General features: G+C 57.8%; 3 protein-coding genes across 4 annotated transcripts in view; 1 reads left to right on the forward strand and 2 right to left on the reverse strand.

Moving 5' to 3' along the window:
- The window catches only part of CFDP1 (craniofacial development protein 1), a 60,663-nt gene extending 57,155 nt beyond the window's left edge, over positions 1 to 3,508 (reverse strand). Inside the window, exons 1-4 of the mRNA XM_027698298.1 lie at positions 3,375 to 3,508; positions 3,192 to 3,300; positions 2,268 to 2,487; positions 438 to 538 (exon numbers count right to left, since the gene is read on the reverse strand). Of these exons, the coding sequence (XP_027554099.1) occupies positions 438 to 538; positions 2,268 to 2,487; positions 3,192 to 3,300; positions 3,375 to 3,447 (503 nt within the window). The 5' untranslated portion in view covers positions 3,448 to 3,508. The remainder of the gene's footprint in view (positions 1 to 437; positions 539 to 2,267; positions 2,488 to 3,191; positions 3,301 to 3,374) is intronic.
- A 311-nt stretch (positions 3,509 to 3,819) lies between these two features.
- Positions 3,820 to 7,249, forward strand: TMEM170A (transmembrane protein 170A). The gene is made up of 3 exons (XM_027698197.1): positions 3,820 to 3,956; positions 4,058 to 4,228; positions 4,452 to 7,249. Exons 1-3 carry the CDS (start codon positions 3,839 to 3,841, stop codon positions 4,580 to 4,582), a joined length of 420 nt encoding a protein of 139 aa, XP_027553998.1. The 5' UTR covers positions 3,820 to 3,838; the 3' UTR covers positions 4,583 to 7,249.
- A 385-nt stretch (positions 7,250 to 7,634) lies between these two features.
- Positions 7,635 to 16,093, reverse strand: SLC12A3 (solute carrier family 12 member 3). 2 transcript variants are annotated; one of them, XM_027698188.1, is made up of 26 exons: positions 15,803 to 16,093; positions 15,381 to 15,539; positions 15,074 to 15,149; positions 14,789 to 14,884; positions 14,506 to 14,645; positions 14,197 to 14,307; positions 13,896 to 14,007; positions 13,529 to 13,659; positions 13,192 to 13,276; positions 12,693 to 12,847; positions 12,265 to 12,372; positions 11,973 to 12,096; positions 11,772 to 11,873; positions 11,519 to 11,674; positions 11,343 to 11,442; positions 10,791 to 10,902; positions 10,123 to 10,263; positions 9,839 to 9,945; positions 9,611 to 9,693; positions 9,413 to 9,481; positions 9,123 to 9,224; positions 8,834 to 8,945; positions 8,464 to 8,550; positions 8,241 to 8,376; positions 8,058 to 8,125; positions 7,635 to 7,774 (listed from the first exon to the last, which is right to left on the reverse strand). In XM_027698188.1, the coding sequence occupies exons 1-26, from the start codon at positions 16,091 to 16,093 to the stop codon at positions 7,651 to 7,653; spliced, it is 3,087 nt and encodes a 1,028-aa protein (XP_027553989.1). In that variant the 3' UTR covers positions 7,635 to 7,650. The 2 variants fall into 2 exon arrangements, with proteins under 2 accessions (XP_027553989.1, XP_027553988.1); XM_027698187.1 differs by having other exon boundaries at positions 7,635 to 7,792.
- Between the last annotated feature and the right edge of the window lie 418 nt (positions 16,094 to 16,511).

The raw sequence follows: 16,511 nt of genomic DNA on the forward strand, positions 1-16,511 counted from the left end.
AGGGGAAGTGCCAGCCAACATCCTGCCCCCAGCACAGGACTTGGACCAGCCCCAAGGAATAAAACACGTTACCCTCATCCCTGTGGGACCAGCGTGCTTCCCTCCTTGTCTCAACCTTCACTGTGGCAGTGCCACTGGGAAGCTCTGCCAACCAGTATATAAACACTGTCCAGCTGAGGAGGCCTAAGATAATTTACAGGCCTGTTTTGAGGTTGAGCAAAGACTGATGTTTGCATATAAGGACACTCCACAGCTCTCGGGCAGGAAATCTTGGCCTCGTTTTCCTCGAGGTCTGTATTTACTCATGATAAAAAAAAACAGTGTAAAGGAAAGAGAAGACCCAGTGTTTTTCAGAGCCCAGGTCCAGCCTGCCTGCAGCACAGCAGCTCCCAGCTTGCACTGGGCCCACAGTGGACACATCACATCTGCCAACTTACTTGACTTCCTCACCAGCAAAATCGAACGTTTTGGTGATTGTCACTTTTCCTGAATCTTTTGGCTTCTCCTGAAGCTTGTTGCCACTCTTCTCTTCTTCAGCCTACAAAATACATGAAGGAGAAAGTAAAATAATGTGTTTGTGGAGCCAAGCAAAATTACCATTCCATGGGGCTGAGGACCCAACCCAGACCTCAGGTAGCACTGCAGTTTAGGCTGGGGGTCAAAGCAAGTCACCCACAGACAAGAAAAAGGACATAAATGCCCCTTCCACAGAATGAAATCCCCCATTTTGGTTCCAGGCTGTCATTGGAGTTCTAGGATCAAAACAGACCCAAAATAAGAAGTGAAATTGTGATAAATGTAGGAAGGAGCACTTTGTGGTGGTTCAGAAAGCAAGCAAAAAAAGACTCACTTCTCTCAAACTAAGCACCAGCAGGCAGTAAAGCTGCCAGGGTGAATTCCACAAAAATACGATGATTTTTTCTCAAGAATAAAGAACACAACCCATCAGCAGGAAAAGCAAGGCTGATCTTCACACTTGTCAATAACATCTCTTTATTTGAGAAGGAAAAATCTTTATTAAGCAACTTGTCAACAATGCCTCTTAATTTACTCAGTCACAGCTACAGCTTCTAAAAAAAAACCCATAAAAAAACCTCAGACCCTATAAATAATCAAAACAAACCCCCCAAATTCTTGCTCTAAATCAACCACACACCAGAGAGATCTTCAAGCTGACAATGCAAGTCCAAGTTAAGAAGTTCACAAAGGGAACAGAGAAACTGCATCACTCCATGAATTATTCCAGGCTATGGAGGAACTTTCAAAGACCACTCATGTTTTAGCAGCCTGCCCATAAAAGTAGAATTGCTCAGAGGAAAAAAATCACTCTGTCCTTCTCTCTGATTCTACCTGTAACCACCCCAGCTGCTCAGCTAGTAACAAGGGAGAAGCAGGAGGGCTCAGATGAAAAGAACTCTTCTTCCAAAAGCTGCAACCAAAGATACACAACTACACTTGCTCTGCAACCTTCCAACAGTCACAGAAAGAAGCTTCACACGGTCAGAACTGTACTTGCCAGGCACAACACTTTTTTGGCTGACCATTTCACTGACCCCAACTGACAGTTCCAGCAACAGAGGGTCAGTGTTGGTGTCTTCTTCCCTTCCACCACCTGCAGCGTGAAAGGCTTTGCAAGGCAAACACATCCTTTTGCTTTCACTGGGAACCAAATCCCTCTGAATCACATAGAGAATTCCCTCTCCAGAAAAACCTCTGCAGACCAAGAGCACCTTACTGGGGCTTATGGGGGAAATGGGAGAAAGCCAGATTCAGTGTTGTAGCAAACATGCACCTCAACATGCAGCACCTTCCAGACCCCATCTGTATGAGGATGAATGGCAAGGCAGAGATGTCAGCACAGGCCCCTTCTGTTTCCCCACTCACACACACACACACAGAGCCTGCCTTTTTCTTTCCCTTCTGAGCATCAGGAAAGGCACAAGCCCCTGGGAGAGCTGTACCCACAAGCACAGCTCAGACCAAAGTTCATGGTGCTGTTCCTGTGTCACAAGGAGAATCCAGGACCAGGAAGAAAAGCCAACAGAGCTCCATGGGACCCTCTGAGATGCTGGCAAGCAGCTCCCAAAGCAGCACTGCCAGATCACAGACCTCCTCAGTCTGGCCCATCGTGGGGCTCCAGTCCTACAAAGCAGAGGGGCAGGGGCAAACCCAGCCTGTTCCCAGCTCTGCCTGACATCTGGAGCAGCCAGAACCAACCGTGTGCTCTAAACCTCCAGGCCCTGCCCACACTCCCAGGCCCCTCTTACCTTCTTGGCTTGTGTCCCTTGCGTGGCAGCCCCTGCTTTGGGTTTCTGTCCTACGTCACTGAGGAAACTGGCCCAAAGAGCATCCTCTTTCTTTTTTTCTTCTTCTTCTCTGCTTCTTTCCACCTGCTCTACATTATCCACTTCCTCCTCTCCATTCTGCTGAGCCTTTTCTTCCTCTTTCTCGTCTGGCTCTAGCAAGAGACCTCCTTTCTTCCTCTTCCTGAAAGCAGACACCAAGAAAAACAAAATATATACACTATTCCAGAGCTGAACTCTAATCTTGAGTGAAGCAACATGGTATTTCACATTCCCACTAAGATATTCGATGTGGGAAGTTCCCTCTAACCTGGGGGGTGAAGGTATCTAATTAAAAGATGTTGCTGCTTAGAAAACACAGTGAGACTGATGCAGGCAGTGCCCCTGAAGTGAACTGCCACATGTGTGGGTGTCTGTGGGTACACGATGTGGGGAGGCCCTGGCACGGGTTGTCCAGAGAAGCTGTGGCTGCCCCACCCCTGGAAGTGTCCAAGGCTGGGTTGGACGGGGTTTGGAGCAACCTGGGATAGGGGAAGGTGTCCCTGCCCATGGCAGGGAGCGGAACGAGATGGGCTTTAATGTCCCTTCCAACCCAAACCATTCCAGGGTTCTCTGGTTCTGGGATACTGGAGGAACCAGGAGGGAGGAGGACTTGGGCTGGACTGAAACCAACCTCAAACAACGTATATCTACATGGGGTTTTCTTCCATTGATGGGTGCTTTGCACTTAAAAAGGCTTATGAAAAGGGAAGCAGCTACTGCCGGGGAGGGCTTTCAGGCACGGTCTGTCAGGCCTGAGGCTGCTCCTGACGCTGAACCGGAGCGAGGAGCAGCGTCCCCCGTTTCCCCGCCCCTCAGCGGCTCCGGGCCGGGTCCCCGCGGCCGTACCTGCCGGGGGGGTGGCGGGGGCTCCTCCTGCCACGGGGCGGCCGCGGGCTCTCCGCCGGCTCCTCCTCCCGCACCAGCTCGCTCTCGTCGTCCTCGCTGTACTCCGCACCTGCAAGCGCAGCCACTGAGCACCGGCACCGCCGGCACCGCCGGGGCCGCCGGCCCCCGCCCGCCACCGCTCACCTGAGGGCACGTAGTCGTCGTCCTCGGCCGAGGAATACTGCTCCTGGTCCTGCTCCGACTCCGACCCCGACATGGTGCGGCCCCGGCCCCGCCGCCTCAGGCACCTCCCGCCGCCGCCACCGCCTCGCGCGCGCTCACTGCCGCCCAGAGCGCCGCCACCACCCGCGGGCGCCCCCTGGCGGGCGGGAAGAACGGTCGCGCCTCCCAGGAGGCGCCGCCGTGCGCGGGGAGCAGCGACGAGAGTCCGCCAGCGGGCCAGAGCGTCCCGCCAATCCCAGCATTCCCTGCGGCCCACAGCCGTTTCCATGGCAGCGCGGGGGAGGGCGGGGCCCGGCCGCGCGGAGGCGAGCGGCGGTTGGTGAAAAGCCCTGCCCGTCATCTTACGGCGCTTCCCATTGGCTGCGGCAGGCGGAAGGGGGCGGGCGGAAGGGGCGGTGGCGGATGGCGGCGGGGCGGGCGCGGGGATGGAGGGTGGCGATGCGGGCGGCGGGGGCCTCCTGCAGCAGATCCTCAGCCTCCGCCTCGTGCCCCGCGTGGGCAATGGCACCACCACCTACTCCAGCCCGCTCTCCACCTTCCCAGGTACCTCCCCGCGTCGGGGTCTGCTCGGGGCGGGGCCCACCCGCCGGCGCCGCCGGCGGCCCGCAGGCCCTGGGCCGCCCTCACAGCCCTTCTCCCCACAGAGATGTGGTACGGCGTCTTCCTGTGGGCCATCGTCTCCTCCCTCGCCTTCCACGTCCCGGCCGCTCTGCTCGCGCTGTTCACGCTGCGGCACCACAAGTACGGCCGGTTCATGTCCGTGAGCGTCCTGCTGATGGGCATCGTGGGACCCATCACCGCCGGCACCCTCACAAGTACGGCAGGCGCCCGGCACGATCGGGGGGGCTCTGTGGCGATCAGGGGTCGCCTCCGCTGGCGTTCCCCGGCATGGAGATGAACGCTCTAGCTCTGTTTCCCCCCTTGCCCCGCGTTTGACCCTGTTCCCTGCCCCAGTTCCATATCCCGAGGCTTCCCGTCCATCCCCGTGGCGCAGCAGCGTGTGCCACATTCACATCTCGCCTTTTCACCTCCCCACAGGCGCTGCCTTTGCTGGAGTTTACAGAGCTGCGGGGAAAAAGATGATCCCCTTCGAGGCCCTCATTTTCGGTGTGGGGCAGACCTTCTGCGTGGTGGTGGTGTCGTTCCTGCGCATTCTGGCCACGCTGTAGCTCCCCCTGGGGAGGCTGGAGGACGCAAACCGGAGTGGGGGTGAAGGACCTGGCACCTGCTCTGCCTCTGAAACAAATCCCAGGGAGCACAGCTCGGGGCTTGTGCTTCCTCCACTGATTTAAGGAATTGTGAGGGCCTGCTCCTGCCTCTAGTGTGGCTTGGAATTAAGCTGAAAATTGTGAATTTTGTTACTTTTTGGTAACATTAAGTGCCAAGTGAAACTTATTTCTCTGGAGGGTAGGAAGATGGCTTCTGGAGGGGGAGGCCCACATACCTTTTAGCAGTGATGAATTGTAGCCACGGAACATAACTGAGATGTGATACTGGCTGTGCTGGAGTAGGAGCAGGACCACAGAGTGACACGGTGTGCTCAGAGCTCACTTAGTGCTTTGACCTGCTGTTGCTTTGTTCTCAGTGAACCTGAAGCTCTTTTAATGCAAATTTTCTTTAGATTAAAAAATTGTTTTCTTCCCAGCCCAAACTCCTTCATACCAGGTCGTAGTCTTAGTGGATTTTGAGAGCAGCAAAAAGGAAAACTCATTTTAGATGGATGAGGGTGCAGATTTGTGTCTGGGAGCTGTGCAGGGGAAATGACTGAACACAGCCCCAAACCAACCCTTAGCTGGCAGAGCGGTCTCCTCATGGACTGTTTTGGTTTGCTTTGGCTTTAAGTGACTTTTTACTTAACTGGTGGCTCTGCCCTCGTGCCCAGAGCTGTGCCACATGGCTGGGGCAGCTCAGGTGCTCCCAAGGGCTCGGTTCTCCGGGGAAGCTGGGGTTGAACCCCAGGGTTGTGGGGTGGTGTAGGCAGCCCCAGGGGTTTGCTGTGGTCCATGTTTGTTTGTTCCCAGCTGCGGAGAGAAGGCACCATCTGCCTCCAGCCTTGTGGGACACACTCCCTTTGTGTGTCTTTGCTGAACTCCTTTGGTCTCCAAACCAGCTCCCTCTGTACCTGCAGCATTCCCTAAGGACCCTCCATGAGCCCGTGTCCTCTGTGTGAAACAACTGGACGAGGCACTCAGTGCTGTGGTCGAGTTGACAAGGGGGTGATCACTCAGAGGTTGGACTCGATGATCCTAGAGGGCTTTTCCAAACGAAGTGATTCTGTGATCCCTCAACAAGGCACCGTGTTTATCATGGGAAAGGATTTCTCTCTGCACCAGCTTCTCCCGAGTGGTCTGTTGCTGGCAAGAGGTGTTTTGCAGGAGCCACTTACTGAGATTAAATTTTAGCCCAGTTCAGGGTATAAAGCTGTGCATTTTAGAAAAGAGTTTAATGTGAATCCTTCTCCTTAGGGGGGTGAGGTCCAAGTGGTATTACTTGCACTGAACCTTGGATCTGTGGAGTGCCCATGTGCCGTGCTGTTTGTAGAGAGCCAGGACAGCCCTGGGGGGAGGTTGGGCCTCTCCTGCCCTCTTTGGGGACAGAAGCAATGAAAAAGCAGGAATAGTGATCTCTCTACTGTCTTTCCCCCTTACAACTTCTTATCTCAGCACATGTCTGGAGTGCCTGGTTTAATTCACAGGAATTACCCTGAGTCTTCCTGGATGGACTGAAAGTCTCTCAGGGGACTTGGATTGGGTGGGTCTGGCCTTACCTTTCAGATGATGCCAGAAACCCGTGTCCAGGCACCCGCTGTGCTCCCCTTTCCCCTGCCCCAGTGCCTGGCATCCCTCAGTAGCCACTAAGCTGATTGCAACTGGGAAAGCACTTTATCTGTGCCCTGTGTTCCAGCAGGAGGATGGTTCCTCTGCAGGAATGGGGCTGAGGAATGCAGGACACAAATGGGGCTGCTACAGAGCTCAGAACAAACGAAACATTGCTCAGTAAAATCACTCAGTGCTGGGCAAACTGAAAAACTCCTGTTCTCTACCCATTCAGATCTCCCAGACTCTTACTTTGAGGTGGTTCTGGTTTACTTGGAGAACTGGCAGCTTGACTGCTGTTTGGATGTGGAGTGGTTGGAGCTGGTGGTGCCTCTCTGTGCCCAGACACTGAGAAATTTTTAGGGAATTCTCACATAAAAGGCGAACAATCAGTTTCTGATTTGTCTTGACAGGTATTAGTGCTGAGGGCAAGTTCTTTGTGTCATCTTGGTGCTTGCAGAGCATCCTCCACTCCCCTGGCTGCCTTCCCAACCTCCCTCTCCAGTAAAACCAGAACCAAACAGGAAGGTGGAATACCCTTGAGTCGAAGCCCCAGGTCGGTCACTGAAGGCAGTTTCCTCCCCTCTCACCGGTTTGGCCTTCCCTTTCCATTCCTTTATCCCAGGGGAGGTGTGTGGAGGAGTCCCTTCCGTTTTCAGCAGGTATTGGTAGACTTTGCTCAGTCAAACTTGCCAAAAGCTGCAAAGAGCCTGCAAAAATGTCAACGCCAAGGTGTCCCGGGCTGGGCAGCTGGGAGGCCCTGCCAGGGAGCCCATCAGTCAAGGAAACACCTTCCAGGGAAGCCGCCTGTCCTGGAGGAACCCCTGGCTCATGTGGGAGCTCATGGCCCTGCTCTCTGTGTGCAGCTTCCCCCTTGCTCTCACCTGGCTTCCTCTCTTGCTCACGACCGTGGCTGTCATGAACAAATCTTTGTATGATCAAAAATTCTGTAAATTTTATTTTTCTACTGACACTTCTAATCCTGGTGGTGATTATCAGTAAATTCTGTAACTGAAGTGACCAATGTCATGTGTTTCTCCTGCAGTGTGACAAAGGGGCCTGGGTTGTGTCTTTGGACACAACCTCGCTCGGGGCAGGTTTCTCCTGCCAGGGGCCATCTGCACCAGGAAATGTCCCGATTCTGGTGGTTAATGATGTCTCCATTAGGAGCTGGACCTGGGCCTGCAGCCAGGCACCACAGCCTGAGATGACATCTCGCTCCTGCTCAGCTGTCGGGGTGGGCTCAGCTGTCATCCCTGTCCCCAAAGGGACCTGCAGGGTCCCTGCAGCCCCTGAGCTTGGTGCTGACCTGCTCCTGGCCCCTGGGGCTGTCCCCCTTGAGATGAGATGAGATGAGTGTGCTCAGAGATCAAAACTGGCCTGAAAAACTCACAGCCGAGTCGGGGGGGATGCGGGAGGTTTTATTGGCAGTAAAAGGTCAGCACGTTCTCTTGGTTCCCTCGGGTGAGGATGACGGGGGGTCTCAGGTCCTGCGAGAGGGTCTCGAGCCAGGCCATGTAGAGGGTGCTGGGGCAGCGGCCCTTCCTGCCGATGGGCGGGGTGCTGCGGCACAGGGGGGCTGCTGAGGCATGGCCACAGCCCCTCTCCCACCCCACTATAGGTTATTTCCCTGGAAAGGGGCAGCACCGTGTCCTCCCCCCCGATAGGACCGAGGCCAGACCCCTGGGTGCCTTCCCTGTGTTGCGGCACCATCCCACCACAGCATTAGGGTGTCTGTCCAGGATTTCCCCCCCAGGAAAGGGGGAACATCCAGAGGGACCATTGCCATGGGGCAAGGAACAGGCACAAGGGCGTTGCTGGCACCTACATGGCTATGAGTGCTGCATCCCGTGAGTAATCCAGCAAAATCTCGTTCAGCCTCACTTGTCGGAGCGACTGCGGAGCGAAGAGAGTTGACAAACGCAAAATTAAGGTTTCCAAAAAGACCGAATTTTGTCTAAAAAAAGCAGGAGACCCTTTGCAGCAGCCCCCCTCCCAGGACTGGTGCTACCTTGGCTCTGTTTTTATCAACCTCCTCATCAGAAATCTTCCAGGGACAGCCCTGCCTCATCTCGTTCACCGTGGCCTCGTCCTTGAAGCCGTCGTTGAGCCTGAAGGGAGCGATCAGGTCGTCGAACCTCTTGATGCTGCAAGACAAGCAGAAGGGGACTGGGAAGAGGGGCTGGGCAGGATTGGGGAGGCAGGGGGAAGGGGAAGAGGAAGGGGGCCGTTACTGCTCTGGCCGGGGTTTCTGGTTGATGTCAGGGAGGATGTGGACTTCGTGGAAGCCAAGGCGGAACTTGCTCAGCAGAGAGACAATCCTGCCAGAGGGAAAAGGACACATTTTCCCAAAATTAGCAGGGAATGGCAGCTCTGGCAGGGACCTGCCGTGGCAGAAAGCCCTGCCACCGGCCTTGGTTTGCACTTCAGGTTTTCCCACTCAGCAGCCACACTGATTTTCAAAGGAGTGAGGCCAAGCAGCCCAGTCAGAGCTCACAGATCCCGTGGGACGCAGAGCAGGAGGGAGGCAGCTCCTGCCACCACCCTGGGGACAGTGGCAGTGGTCGAGGGGCTAAGAGGGGCTGTGGGGCCGTCAGCACTTACGCCTTCCTCTCCTCGTCCATCCTGTTGATCTGCCCACCGACAAACACCCGGATCTTGCACTTCCCCCACCGCTTCTTGCGCCCCAGGAGGTACGGGATGAGCAGCGTGAGACCTGTCCCAAAACATCCCATGGGACACATGGCAGTAACCCCCAGGCTCAAGAGTGCCTTCTTGATGCCAAATGCCAGGGATGCCCCAGCACCACTGGGCAAGGAGGGAGCCCTCCTGGGCTCACATTAGCTGGACAGGTGGGCAGCAAAGAGCCACAGCAGCCCAAGGGGAAGGTTACCTCCATCGTCGAAGAGCCAGTAAATGTCGATGGTTTTCTTGCCCTGCTCACTCTGGAAGATGGTGCTCGCCTGCTGCTCGCTGGCCAAGGCAGTGCAGTCCCCTGCCAGGGCAAGAGGGTCCCCATGTCAGCAAGGGGCATCGCCGGCTGCAGATTAAAGGCACCACTTCCTCCTGGTCCCAGCCCTGCTCCCCATCACTGCTTGAAACCCCTCCCTGCTAACCTGGCTCCCCAAAAAAATCCTCAGAGCTGGGAGTGCTCCAGATGGCCCAAAGCCAGGAACAACCTACCTGTGCTTGGGGCTGCTCTGCTGCCAGTGCCGTTCTCGGGGCGCTCCGCTGCCTCGAACGTGGGGTTAACTGAGGAGGGAGGGGAAGAGCACGGGCAGCACGGCAGTGCCTCACTGTCCCAATCCCCTCTGATCCCCCCCAGGACTGTGACATGGTGTGGGGACATGGTGCTGGCTGGCACACCCCAAAATCACTTACCATGTGCCTGCAGCATTCGGGAAACATTCAGCCCTTCCTTCATCCTCATTAAGCACACGCCGTACTTGAAATCAAAGGCGTCGCTGGAAGGAGGGAGGAGAAGGCAGTTAATGGGGGCAGCAGTGCCAGCCCGGCCAGACCCTGCACTCGTGGCTGCAGTGTCCCTTTCAGCAGCCACGGGGCCACCCCCAGGTGCTGGTGTCCCCGGAGGAGCCGGCGTGGCCGTACTGCAGGATGCCCACGTAGTCCTCCAGGCTCTGCGGAGACGCCGTCCGCCAGTCCCTCTTGTAGCCCAGCACTAGGATGTTGGGTCTCATCTTCCCCAGGCCAGCAGCCTATGGATAGGTGTCCCCATGAGACCCTTCTTCAGGGACAGATGGACACAAGTGGTGTCAGTCCACGGGGCAGTGACGCAAAGGGGTTGACTGGAGGTTGGGGAGGGGGGTCAGAGCCCCCCGAGCTGTGATGGAAGAGGAGGCACCCTGGTGATCAACAGCCAAAGATGGCTCTACCTGGAGGAGCATTTGGACTCCGCTTCTCAGATCCTCAGCCACCACATCCGTGTAGAAAGCCTTGATCTTCCTCTTCATGAGCCACTTGGCGTGGCCATCTGCCGTCAGCCGGGACTCCGGCATCTTCTGCTTCCGTGGGCCCTGCAGGAAGCGGGGGCAGGGGCTCAGGCAGCCCCTCACAGCTGGTGGTCTTGCCACCAAGGACCTCTAGCTCCTCTCTTCCCAAATCATTGGTAAGAGGTGGATGTAACCACTGCACACACGGGAGGTTGCAATCACGGCAAGAAAAGCAGTGAATCCGGTGAGTGGACAGCCAGGGCACACGGTGCCAGCAGTGCCACGGGAATGGATGAGCTGGCTCTTACTGCACCCAGTTGCTCTGGAGGTTCTGGGCTGCAGGACCCCCCATCCTCTGAGCAGCTGCCTCATCCTACAGAATCTTTGGTGATTAATTGACAAAGGGAAGCCTTTAGCCCACAAGGACATCCCAGTGCTTCACCGATATTGGTGAACAACTCAGAGAGGCTTCCAGTCAACACACTCCATCATACAGCATCAATCCCCACCCCGTGGGCCCACCAGGACACATCTGGATTTCCCAGCCCACTGTCTGTGGGTGGCTGGAGCCCCCAGGACAAGGAACCAGCTGGTTTCTGCAGGTGACTCACAATCAGTACGTTGCCACAGAGCATCAGGCTGAGGTTCTTGGTGAAGGTCCCCACAAAGTCCACCAGGGCCGGGCGGAGGTTGGGCGGGCCGGTCAGCACCAGGCACTGCGGTCTGCGGGCAGGAGGGGAAGGGAGTGAGGGATGGTGCTTTGGAGGCAGCTCTCTGGAATGACCTGCAGCTCTCTGGAATGACCTGCAGCTCTCCTCCCATGCCAGGCCAGCGGCAACTACAGGGAGCATCTTTAGGATGAGAAAAAATCATATGGCTGAGGATCCAGTCTCACTCTTTGGTCTCGTCTGATATAAAAAGACCAGTGTGTCTGCATCTGCCTGGTACAGGGAGGGCAGGGTTTGCTCAGCTTTCCACCTCTGCTGACATGGCACAGACATGGGATTTTGGAGACAGACACATTTTGCCATAGCTCCTGGTTACTGAGGGTGGTGGTGAGGATGTGGCCATGGGCATGGGCACAAAGCCATCCTGGGTTTACTGGGTGTGGTGGCTGGCTCTGCATCCCCCTCCCTCCGTGCCCAGCACTGAGCTGCCCTTGCCTGTAGTTCTTGATGTGCTCCTCCACTTCGCTCAGCCCCACCGAGTAGTTGAGGGCCATGTTGTAGGAGCTGGCTTGCATGGAGGAGCCCCAGTTGACATCTGCACGGGGAAGATGGGTTAGCAACGGGCCTGGACACCTCCCGGGGCGTCGCTGTGCCGGGGCACTGCCACGCACCCGGCTTTTTGTAGAGGACGTATCCCAGGAGGAAGACGACGATGCCGAAGGCGATGAGGGCTGCCCACCAGGTCAGCAGGAACATGATCACCACCGAGACGGCGGCCCCGAAGAGCGCGGCCCACTTGCTGTAATACCGAAAGGAGGGTCGCCAGCCTGCATGCAAACACACAGAGCGGCCGCTGCTGCCACAGGGCCGGACCCAGCCACTGCCACCTGCCAACGTGGCACGGCCCGGCCTGGCACAGCCCACCTGGGGAGTTGGTGATGGAGGCGTGGAAGCAGCTGAAGTTGATGAGGGCGTAGGAGCAGAGGAAGAAGTTGGAGATGATGGGGGCGATGGCGTTGAGCTCAGCTGTGGGAGCAGGAGCAGCAGAGCGAGCTGTCAGCGGCAGGGACAGAGCTGCTGGCTGGTGCCAGGTTCCAGCAGGGTGCCAGGGTGGCAAGTACCCACCGATGAGGATGAAGCCGATGGCGATGACGTAGGTGAGCATGTAGCCACGGATGGGCTCGCTGTTCCTCCCATAGCCCTTCCCAAAGAAACCAATGAGAGGGTAGAGCTGGTCCCTGCAGAGACACTGTGGGGAGAGACACACAGGGGACAGTGAGCTTCTCTGGAACATGGGATGGCAGCATCCCCTTCACCCCAGGGCTGCTCACAGCTGCAGGGCTCTGCACCCAGGAGCATCACCCACTGCCAGGCTTGGGGACAGGAGCTGGGGGATGTGGACACGCCGCCCTCTCACCTGGAAGACTTTGGGGGCTGAGACGAGGCAGGCCAGTGCCGAGGAGAGGGTAGCACCAAAGATCCCTGCTGTGATGAGGGGCCCAAATCCAGACACCATGCTCATGCTCTGCGTGAAAACCAGGGGGTCAGGAACCCTGGCACCCCTGGTGCACCAACCTCCCCCCCAGCCCTGAGGGATTTCCAGCCCCCAGGCTGGCATCCTGCCACCCTCAGTGCTTTTCCATCCACATTATCCAGGCGGCAAAGTCCAGCCACGTCCACAATCCCGAAGAAGACGCTCCCTGGTGCATCCCTGTTACACGGGTGCTTTAACAGCACGGGTGCCCCCCCGGGTGCCAGGCACACGGCTGCCCTGGCAGATCCATCCATTGCAGCACAAACCCAGCCAGGAGCAGGAGCTGGGCTGGTGGTGGTGCTGAGCAGCACCTGGTAGTAGTTGCTGAGGCCGTATCGGCAGCTCTGGCGCTGGGCGCAGGCGGTGAAGTTCCAGCCGTAGCCGCAGGCCAGGCCCTCGCAGCCCACAGACCCCACGGCCACGCTGTCGTTCAGGCTGCCCGAGGCGTCTCGGACCACGCAGGCACCTGGGGGGGCACACAGGGCTAGAGCAGGGCTGGCATCTCTCCACGGTTTCACACAGCCCAGCCCCACGTCCCGTTTCCTGGGACAACCCCCCAGTCCCTGCCGCGGGGCTGCCCCACTGCACGATGGCTGTGAGCAGTGCCATGAGCTCTGTCGCCCACCCAGGGCGACTTTGCCCCACGTGGAGGCACAACAAGGTCTGGCACCCGTGGCACCCACCCCAGGGTATCAGTGCCAGTGTCTGCAGCTTGCTCCTGGCTCCCACCCAGCTGCATCCTCCCAGCTCACCCATTTTTGGGGGAGGGCGAGCCCATCCACCCAGCTCACCTGAGGACATGCTGCTTACCAATCGTAGCAGAGAGCACCAGGTAGGACACAGTGGTCCAGAAAATGGCCATCAAGGTACCCTTGGGGATGGCCACGGCAGGATCCTGCCCAAGGGAATCACAGAGATGTGTAAGGCAGCTTTCCAGCAGCACCACTGATGTGGCATTTTATCTGTGGCTGCTACACAAGAGAAATTGTAATTCACTGCATCACAAAGCCATAGAGGAACTCCTGGCTGAGCCTCCCCCAAAGTTTACAGATGAAATAAACCAGAAACTAATGGTTGGATCAAAATGAAAGCCCTGGGGAAAACAGGGCTTGAGCCCTGAGAAATGCCAGCTCTGGTCACAACCTACCTTCAGGTCACCCGAAATGTTGGCCCCAGCCAGGATGCCGGTTGCTGACGGGAAGAAAATGGAAAACAAGGCAAAGAAGGAGCCCTCGGGCCCACGCCAGTTGGGCACGAAGTTCTGGGCAAAGATATCAGCTGGGGAGGAAGCAGAGAAGAAGCATTTTGGGTCTCCCAGGTGCTTTAATCCTGGCTGAGGCACCTCAGCACTGGATGGAGGCACAGCGCTGAAGGCAAGGAACCCACAGGAGGGGACACGGCTCAGCAAGGAGCACCTTCCCATGGCAAACATCTCCCCCAGCAACAGCACAGAGCTGGGCTCCAGTGATGCCCTTGGACCTGCTGAGCACAACCCCAGCCCGTCGTGGACCCACCTCGGTAGCTGAAGAAACCCTTCGCTTGCTTCTCGGCAGTGGCTGGGATCACTGTCCCCACCAGGTAGTTTATGAAAGAAACCAAGATGACCAGGAAGAACAGGATCTGTGCCTGCCAGACCAGAAAGAGCCAGCTGAGGGGTTGGGGGACAGGGCATGGAGGGAATGAAAGATGCATTAGGAGGAACCCTCGCCCGTTTTGGGGGAGCTACAGGCATCCTCCGCTCCTCGGGTGCCTGGTGGGCAGCAGGGACAGCTCTTATCAGCCCAAGGGAATAACATGAGCAGAAGTGAGGGTTACCTTGGCCTCCCACTCCATGCCAGCCAGGGAGATGCCCAGCAGCACCGTCACAGTGATGACCCCGATGATGCGGATGTCGTTGGTGGGGTCCACCATGAGGGAGTTGTGCTCCTGGGGAGGGGGAACCGTTCACAGTGTGGAAATAACCCTCCCCTTTACTGAAACACTGGGATTTCCATGAGTTTTAGCAGCTGCTGTTTGATTATCAGTGGTCCAATACTAACAAAAATGTTAACTAATGCAGCTTGTGCAAGGAGAAGGTGAGGATGGAGAGAAGGGGGAATGTGGGACCCCGAGGCAGTTCCTTACCTCCAGCAGGTCCCGGACAGTTTCAGCAAAGCCCACTGTGTGCATGGCCACGGCCACAGCGTTGGCAAAGGCGAAGATCAGCCCGATGGAGCCGCCCAGCTCCGGCCCAAGGCTCCGGGAGATGAGGAAGTAGGTGCCTCCTGAGGCAGCGGGAGCACCCCCATGGCATTACTGCCTCTCCCACAGGTTTTTGGGGACCCCCCTGCACCTCGCAGCCTGTACCAGGAGGTCACATTCACGGAGTGAAGGAGACCCCCGGGGTGGCTGGGAGGGAACACACTACCTGACTTCACTTTGCCATTGGTGGATATGGCAGAGATGGACAAGCCAGTTATTGTGGTCACTGTCACGGACATCAGGATGATGAGCCACGTCAGGGCTGTGGGGAGAGGGCACTGCTTCAATCCTGCATTCCCCCGGTCCCACAGAACACCCTGCCTTCCCTACAAGACCCATAAAGACACCTACACATCACCCCATGCTCGATGCCACACCGTTCCCACCCCGGGTGTTTGGGTGATGGTGAGCCCAGTGATCCCACCCAGCTCCAAGGAACCACAGCACCCACCAATTCCTGCCTGGGCAGTGATCCAGGGCAAGCGCAAGTACAGGATGACTCCCCAGATGTTCAGCATGCAGCGAATCTGGGGGGACAGAGAAGAGTGCTGGCCATCAGGGCACGGGCCCCTGGGCATGGCCAGGCCACGCCAGCTCTGCTGCTCCTGAGAGAAAACCACCCCGCTGAGGAGGGTGGGGAGTTACTCACAGCGCGGGCACTTGCAAAAAATACAGATATTGGGGAAAATGCAACAAGGGGCAAATGCTCGGGGGTGTGGGGGCAGGAGGATGCTCCGTGTGGGATGGGTCACACTCACCATGACGCCCTTCACCCATCCAAAGCGGACGGGTTCCGGCTCCGAGGCTCTGCCTGGCTCCCCTTCTGCCTCCTCCAGCCCCGGCTCCGGCCCGGCCTCGGGCAGGCCATTGCTCCACTGCGGGTCACACACCGGGCTGTGGAGGCGGCCCGGGTCAGGCTGCGGGGTGAGGGGAAGTCGGGTGAGGGTGGGCAGCAGCCAGGCATCCCTAGAGGGAACACTCTGGCTGCGCACACAGTCAGAAACAGCTGGAAACAGCTGGGGTCTCCCTCCAGCTTCTCCCGGGGCCTTTCCAGGGCACAGCATCAGTCCTGGCCCCAAGAGGCAGGAGACAGAGCGACCCACCACAGGCACATCGCAGGGACCGGCGGCACGGCCGGGGGATGCCGGGGACGCCACGGGCGCGGCCGAGCCCCCGTTACCTTGAGGATGGAGTGCAGGTCGGCCAGCGAGGGCCTGCCCTTCCTGGGGTCGCCCACCCCCTTGCTGTTGGCGTAGTGCTCGTAGGCGGGCACCACGTCCACCGTGTTGTAGCCGAAGGTCCTGGTGCAGAGGGTGCTGCCGCAGAGGGAGGGCTGGGCGCTGTCACAGCCGGGCCCCTCGGTGGGGCTGTAGGGACCCCGACCCTCCTCCTCCACGGCCAGGAGGGTGCTGATGGTGAAGCGGCCGCTGCAGCGGGCCGGGGGCAGGTCTGGGGTGGGCAGCTCGGCCATGGCCCCTGCCCGGGTGGCTGCCAGGTGGGGGACCGGGGGGTGGAGAGGGGCTCGCCCGCTTTATACCCCGCAAAACCGGAGTGAGGCGACCGGCACACACCCACCACCGATGCTAATGGAGGGAAGGAGTCAGCTCGAACCACCCCGAGCTGGTCAGGAGGAAAAAAATAGCTGGAAGGGACACCAAAACCACCGTAATGGGCATCAGTGCCTCCCAGCACTCGATGGGGGCAGCGATAACGGGTTTGAGATTAAGTCCCAAGGACAGATCGGCAGAGAAACGCCGCGTTGAGTTTGCCTCCGGCCCCGACCCGGGAACATTCAGTTCCCACGGGGATTTATTATGGAAAAAGGGAGCAAGACTCCCACGCACCCTCGCCCTTCCCTGGGATACTGCCTCGGCCCCGTCCGATCCCGT

The sequence above is a fragment of the Neopelma chrysocephalum genome, unplaced genomic scaffold (genome assembly GCF_003984885.1).
Source record: "Neopelma chrysocephalum unplaced genomic scaffold, ASM398488v2 Primary Assembly neopelma1_125, whole genome shotgun sequence".
Lineage (NCBI taxonomy): Eukaryota > Metazoa > Chordata > Aves > Passeriformes > Pipridae > Neopelma > Neopelma chrysocephalum.

Excerpts from the sequence above, each read along its gene's own strand:
- TMEM170A (XM_027698197.1), top strand. The coding sequence starts at position 3,839 with ATGGAGGGTGGCGATGCGGGCGGCGGGGGCCTCCTGCAGCAGATCCTC. Across the intron at positions 3,957-4,057 it reads CCCGCTCTCCACCTTCCCAG|AGATGTGGTACGGCGTCTTC; the intron begins GTACCTCCCCGC and ends TTCTCCCCACAG. Across the intron at positions 4,229-4,451 it reads CACCGCCGGCACCCTCACAA|GCGCTGCCTTTGCTGGAGTT; the intron begins GTACGGCAGGCG and ends ACCTCCCCACAG.
- SLC12A3 (XM_027698187.1), bottom strand. The coding sequence starts at position 16,093 with ATGGCCGAGCTGCCCACCCCAGACCTGCCCCCGGCCCGCTGCAGCGGC. Across the intron at positions 9,482-9,610 it reads CCGAATGCTGCAGGCACATG|TTAACCCCACGTTCGAGGCA; the intron begins GTAAGTGATTTT and ends CTCCCTCCTCAG. Across the intron at positions 8,946-9,122 it reads CTGGCTCTTCGACGATGGAG|GTCTCACGCTGCTCATCCCG; the intron begins GTAACCTTCCCC and ends GTTTTGGGACAG.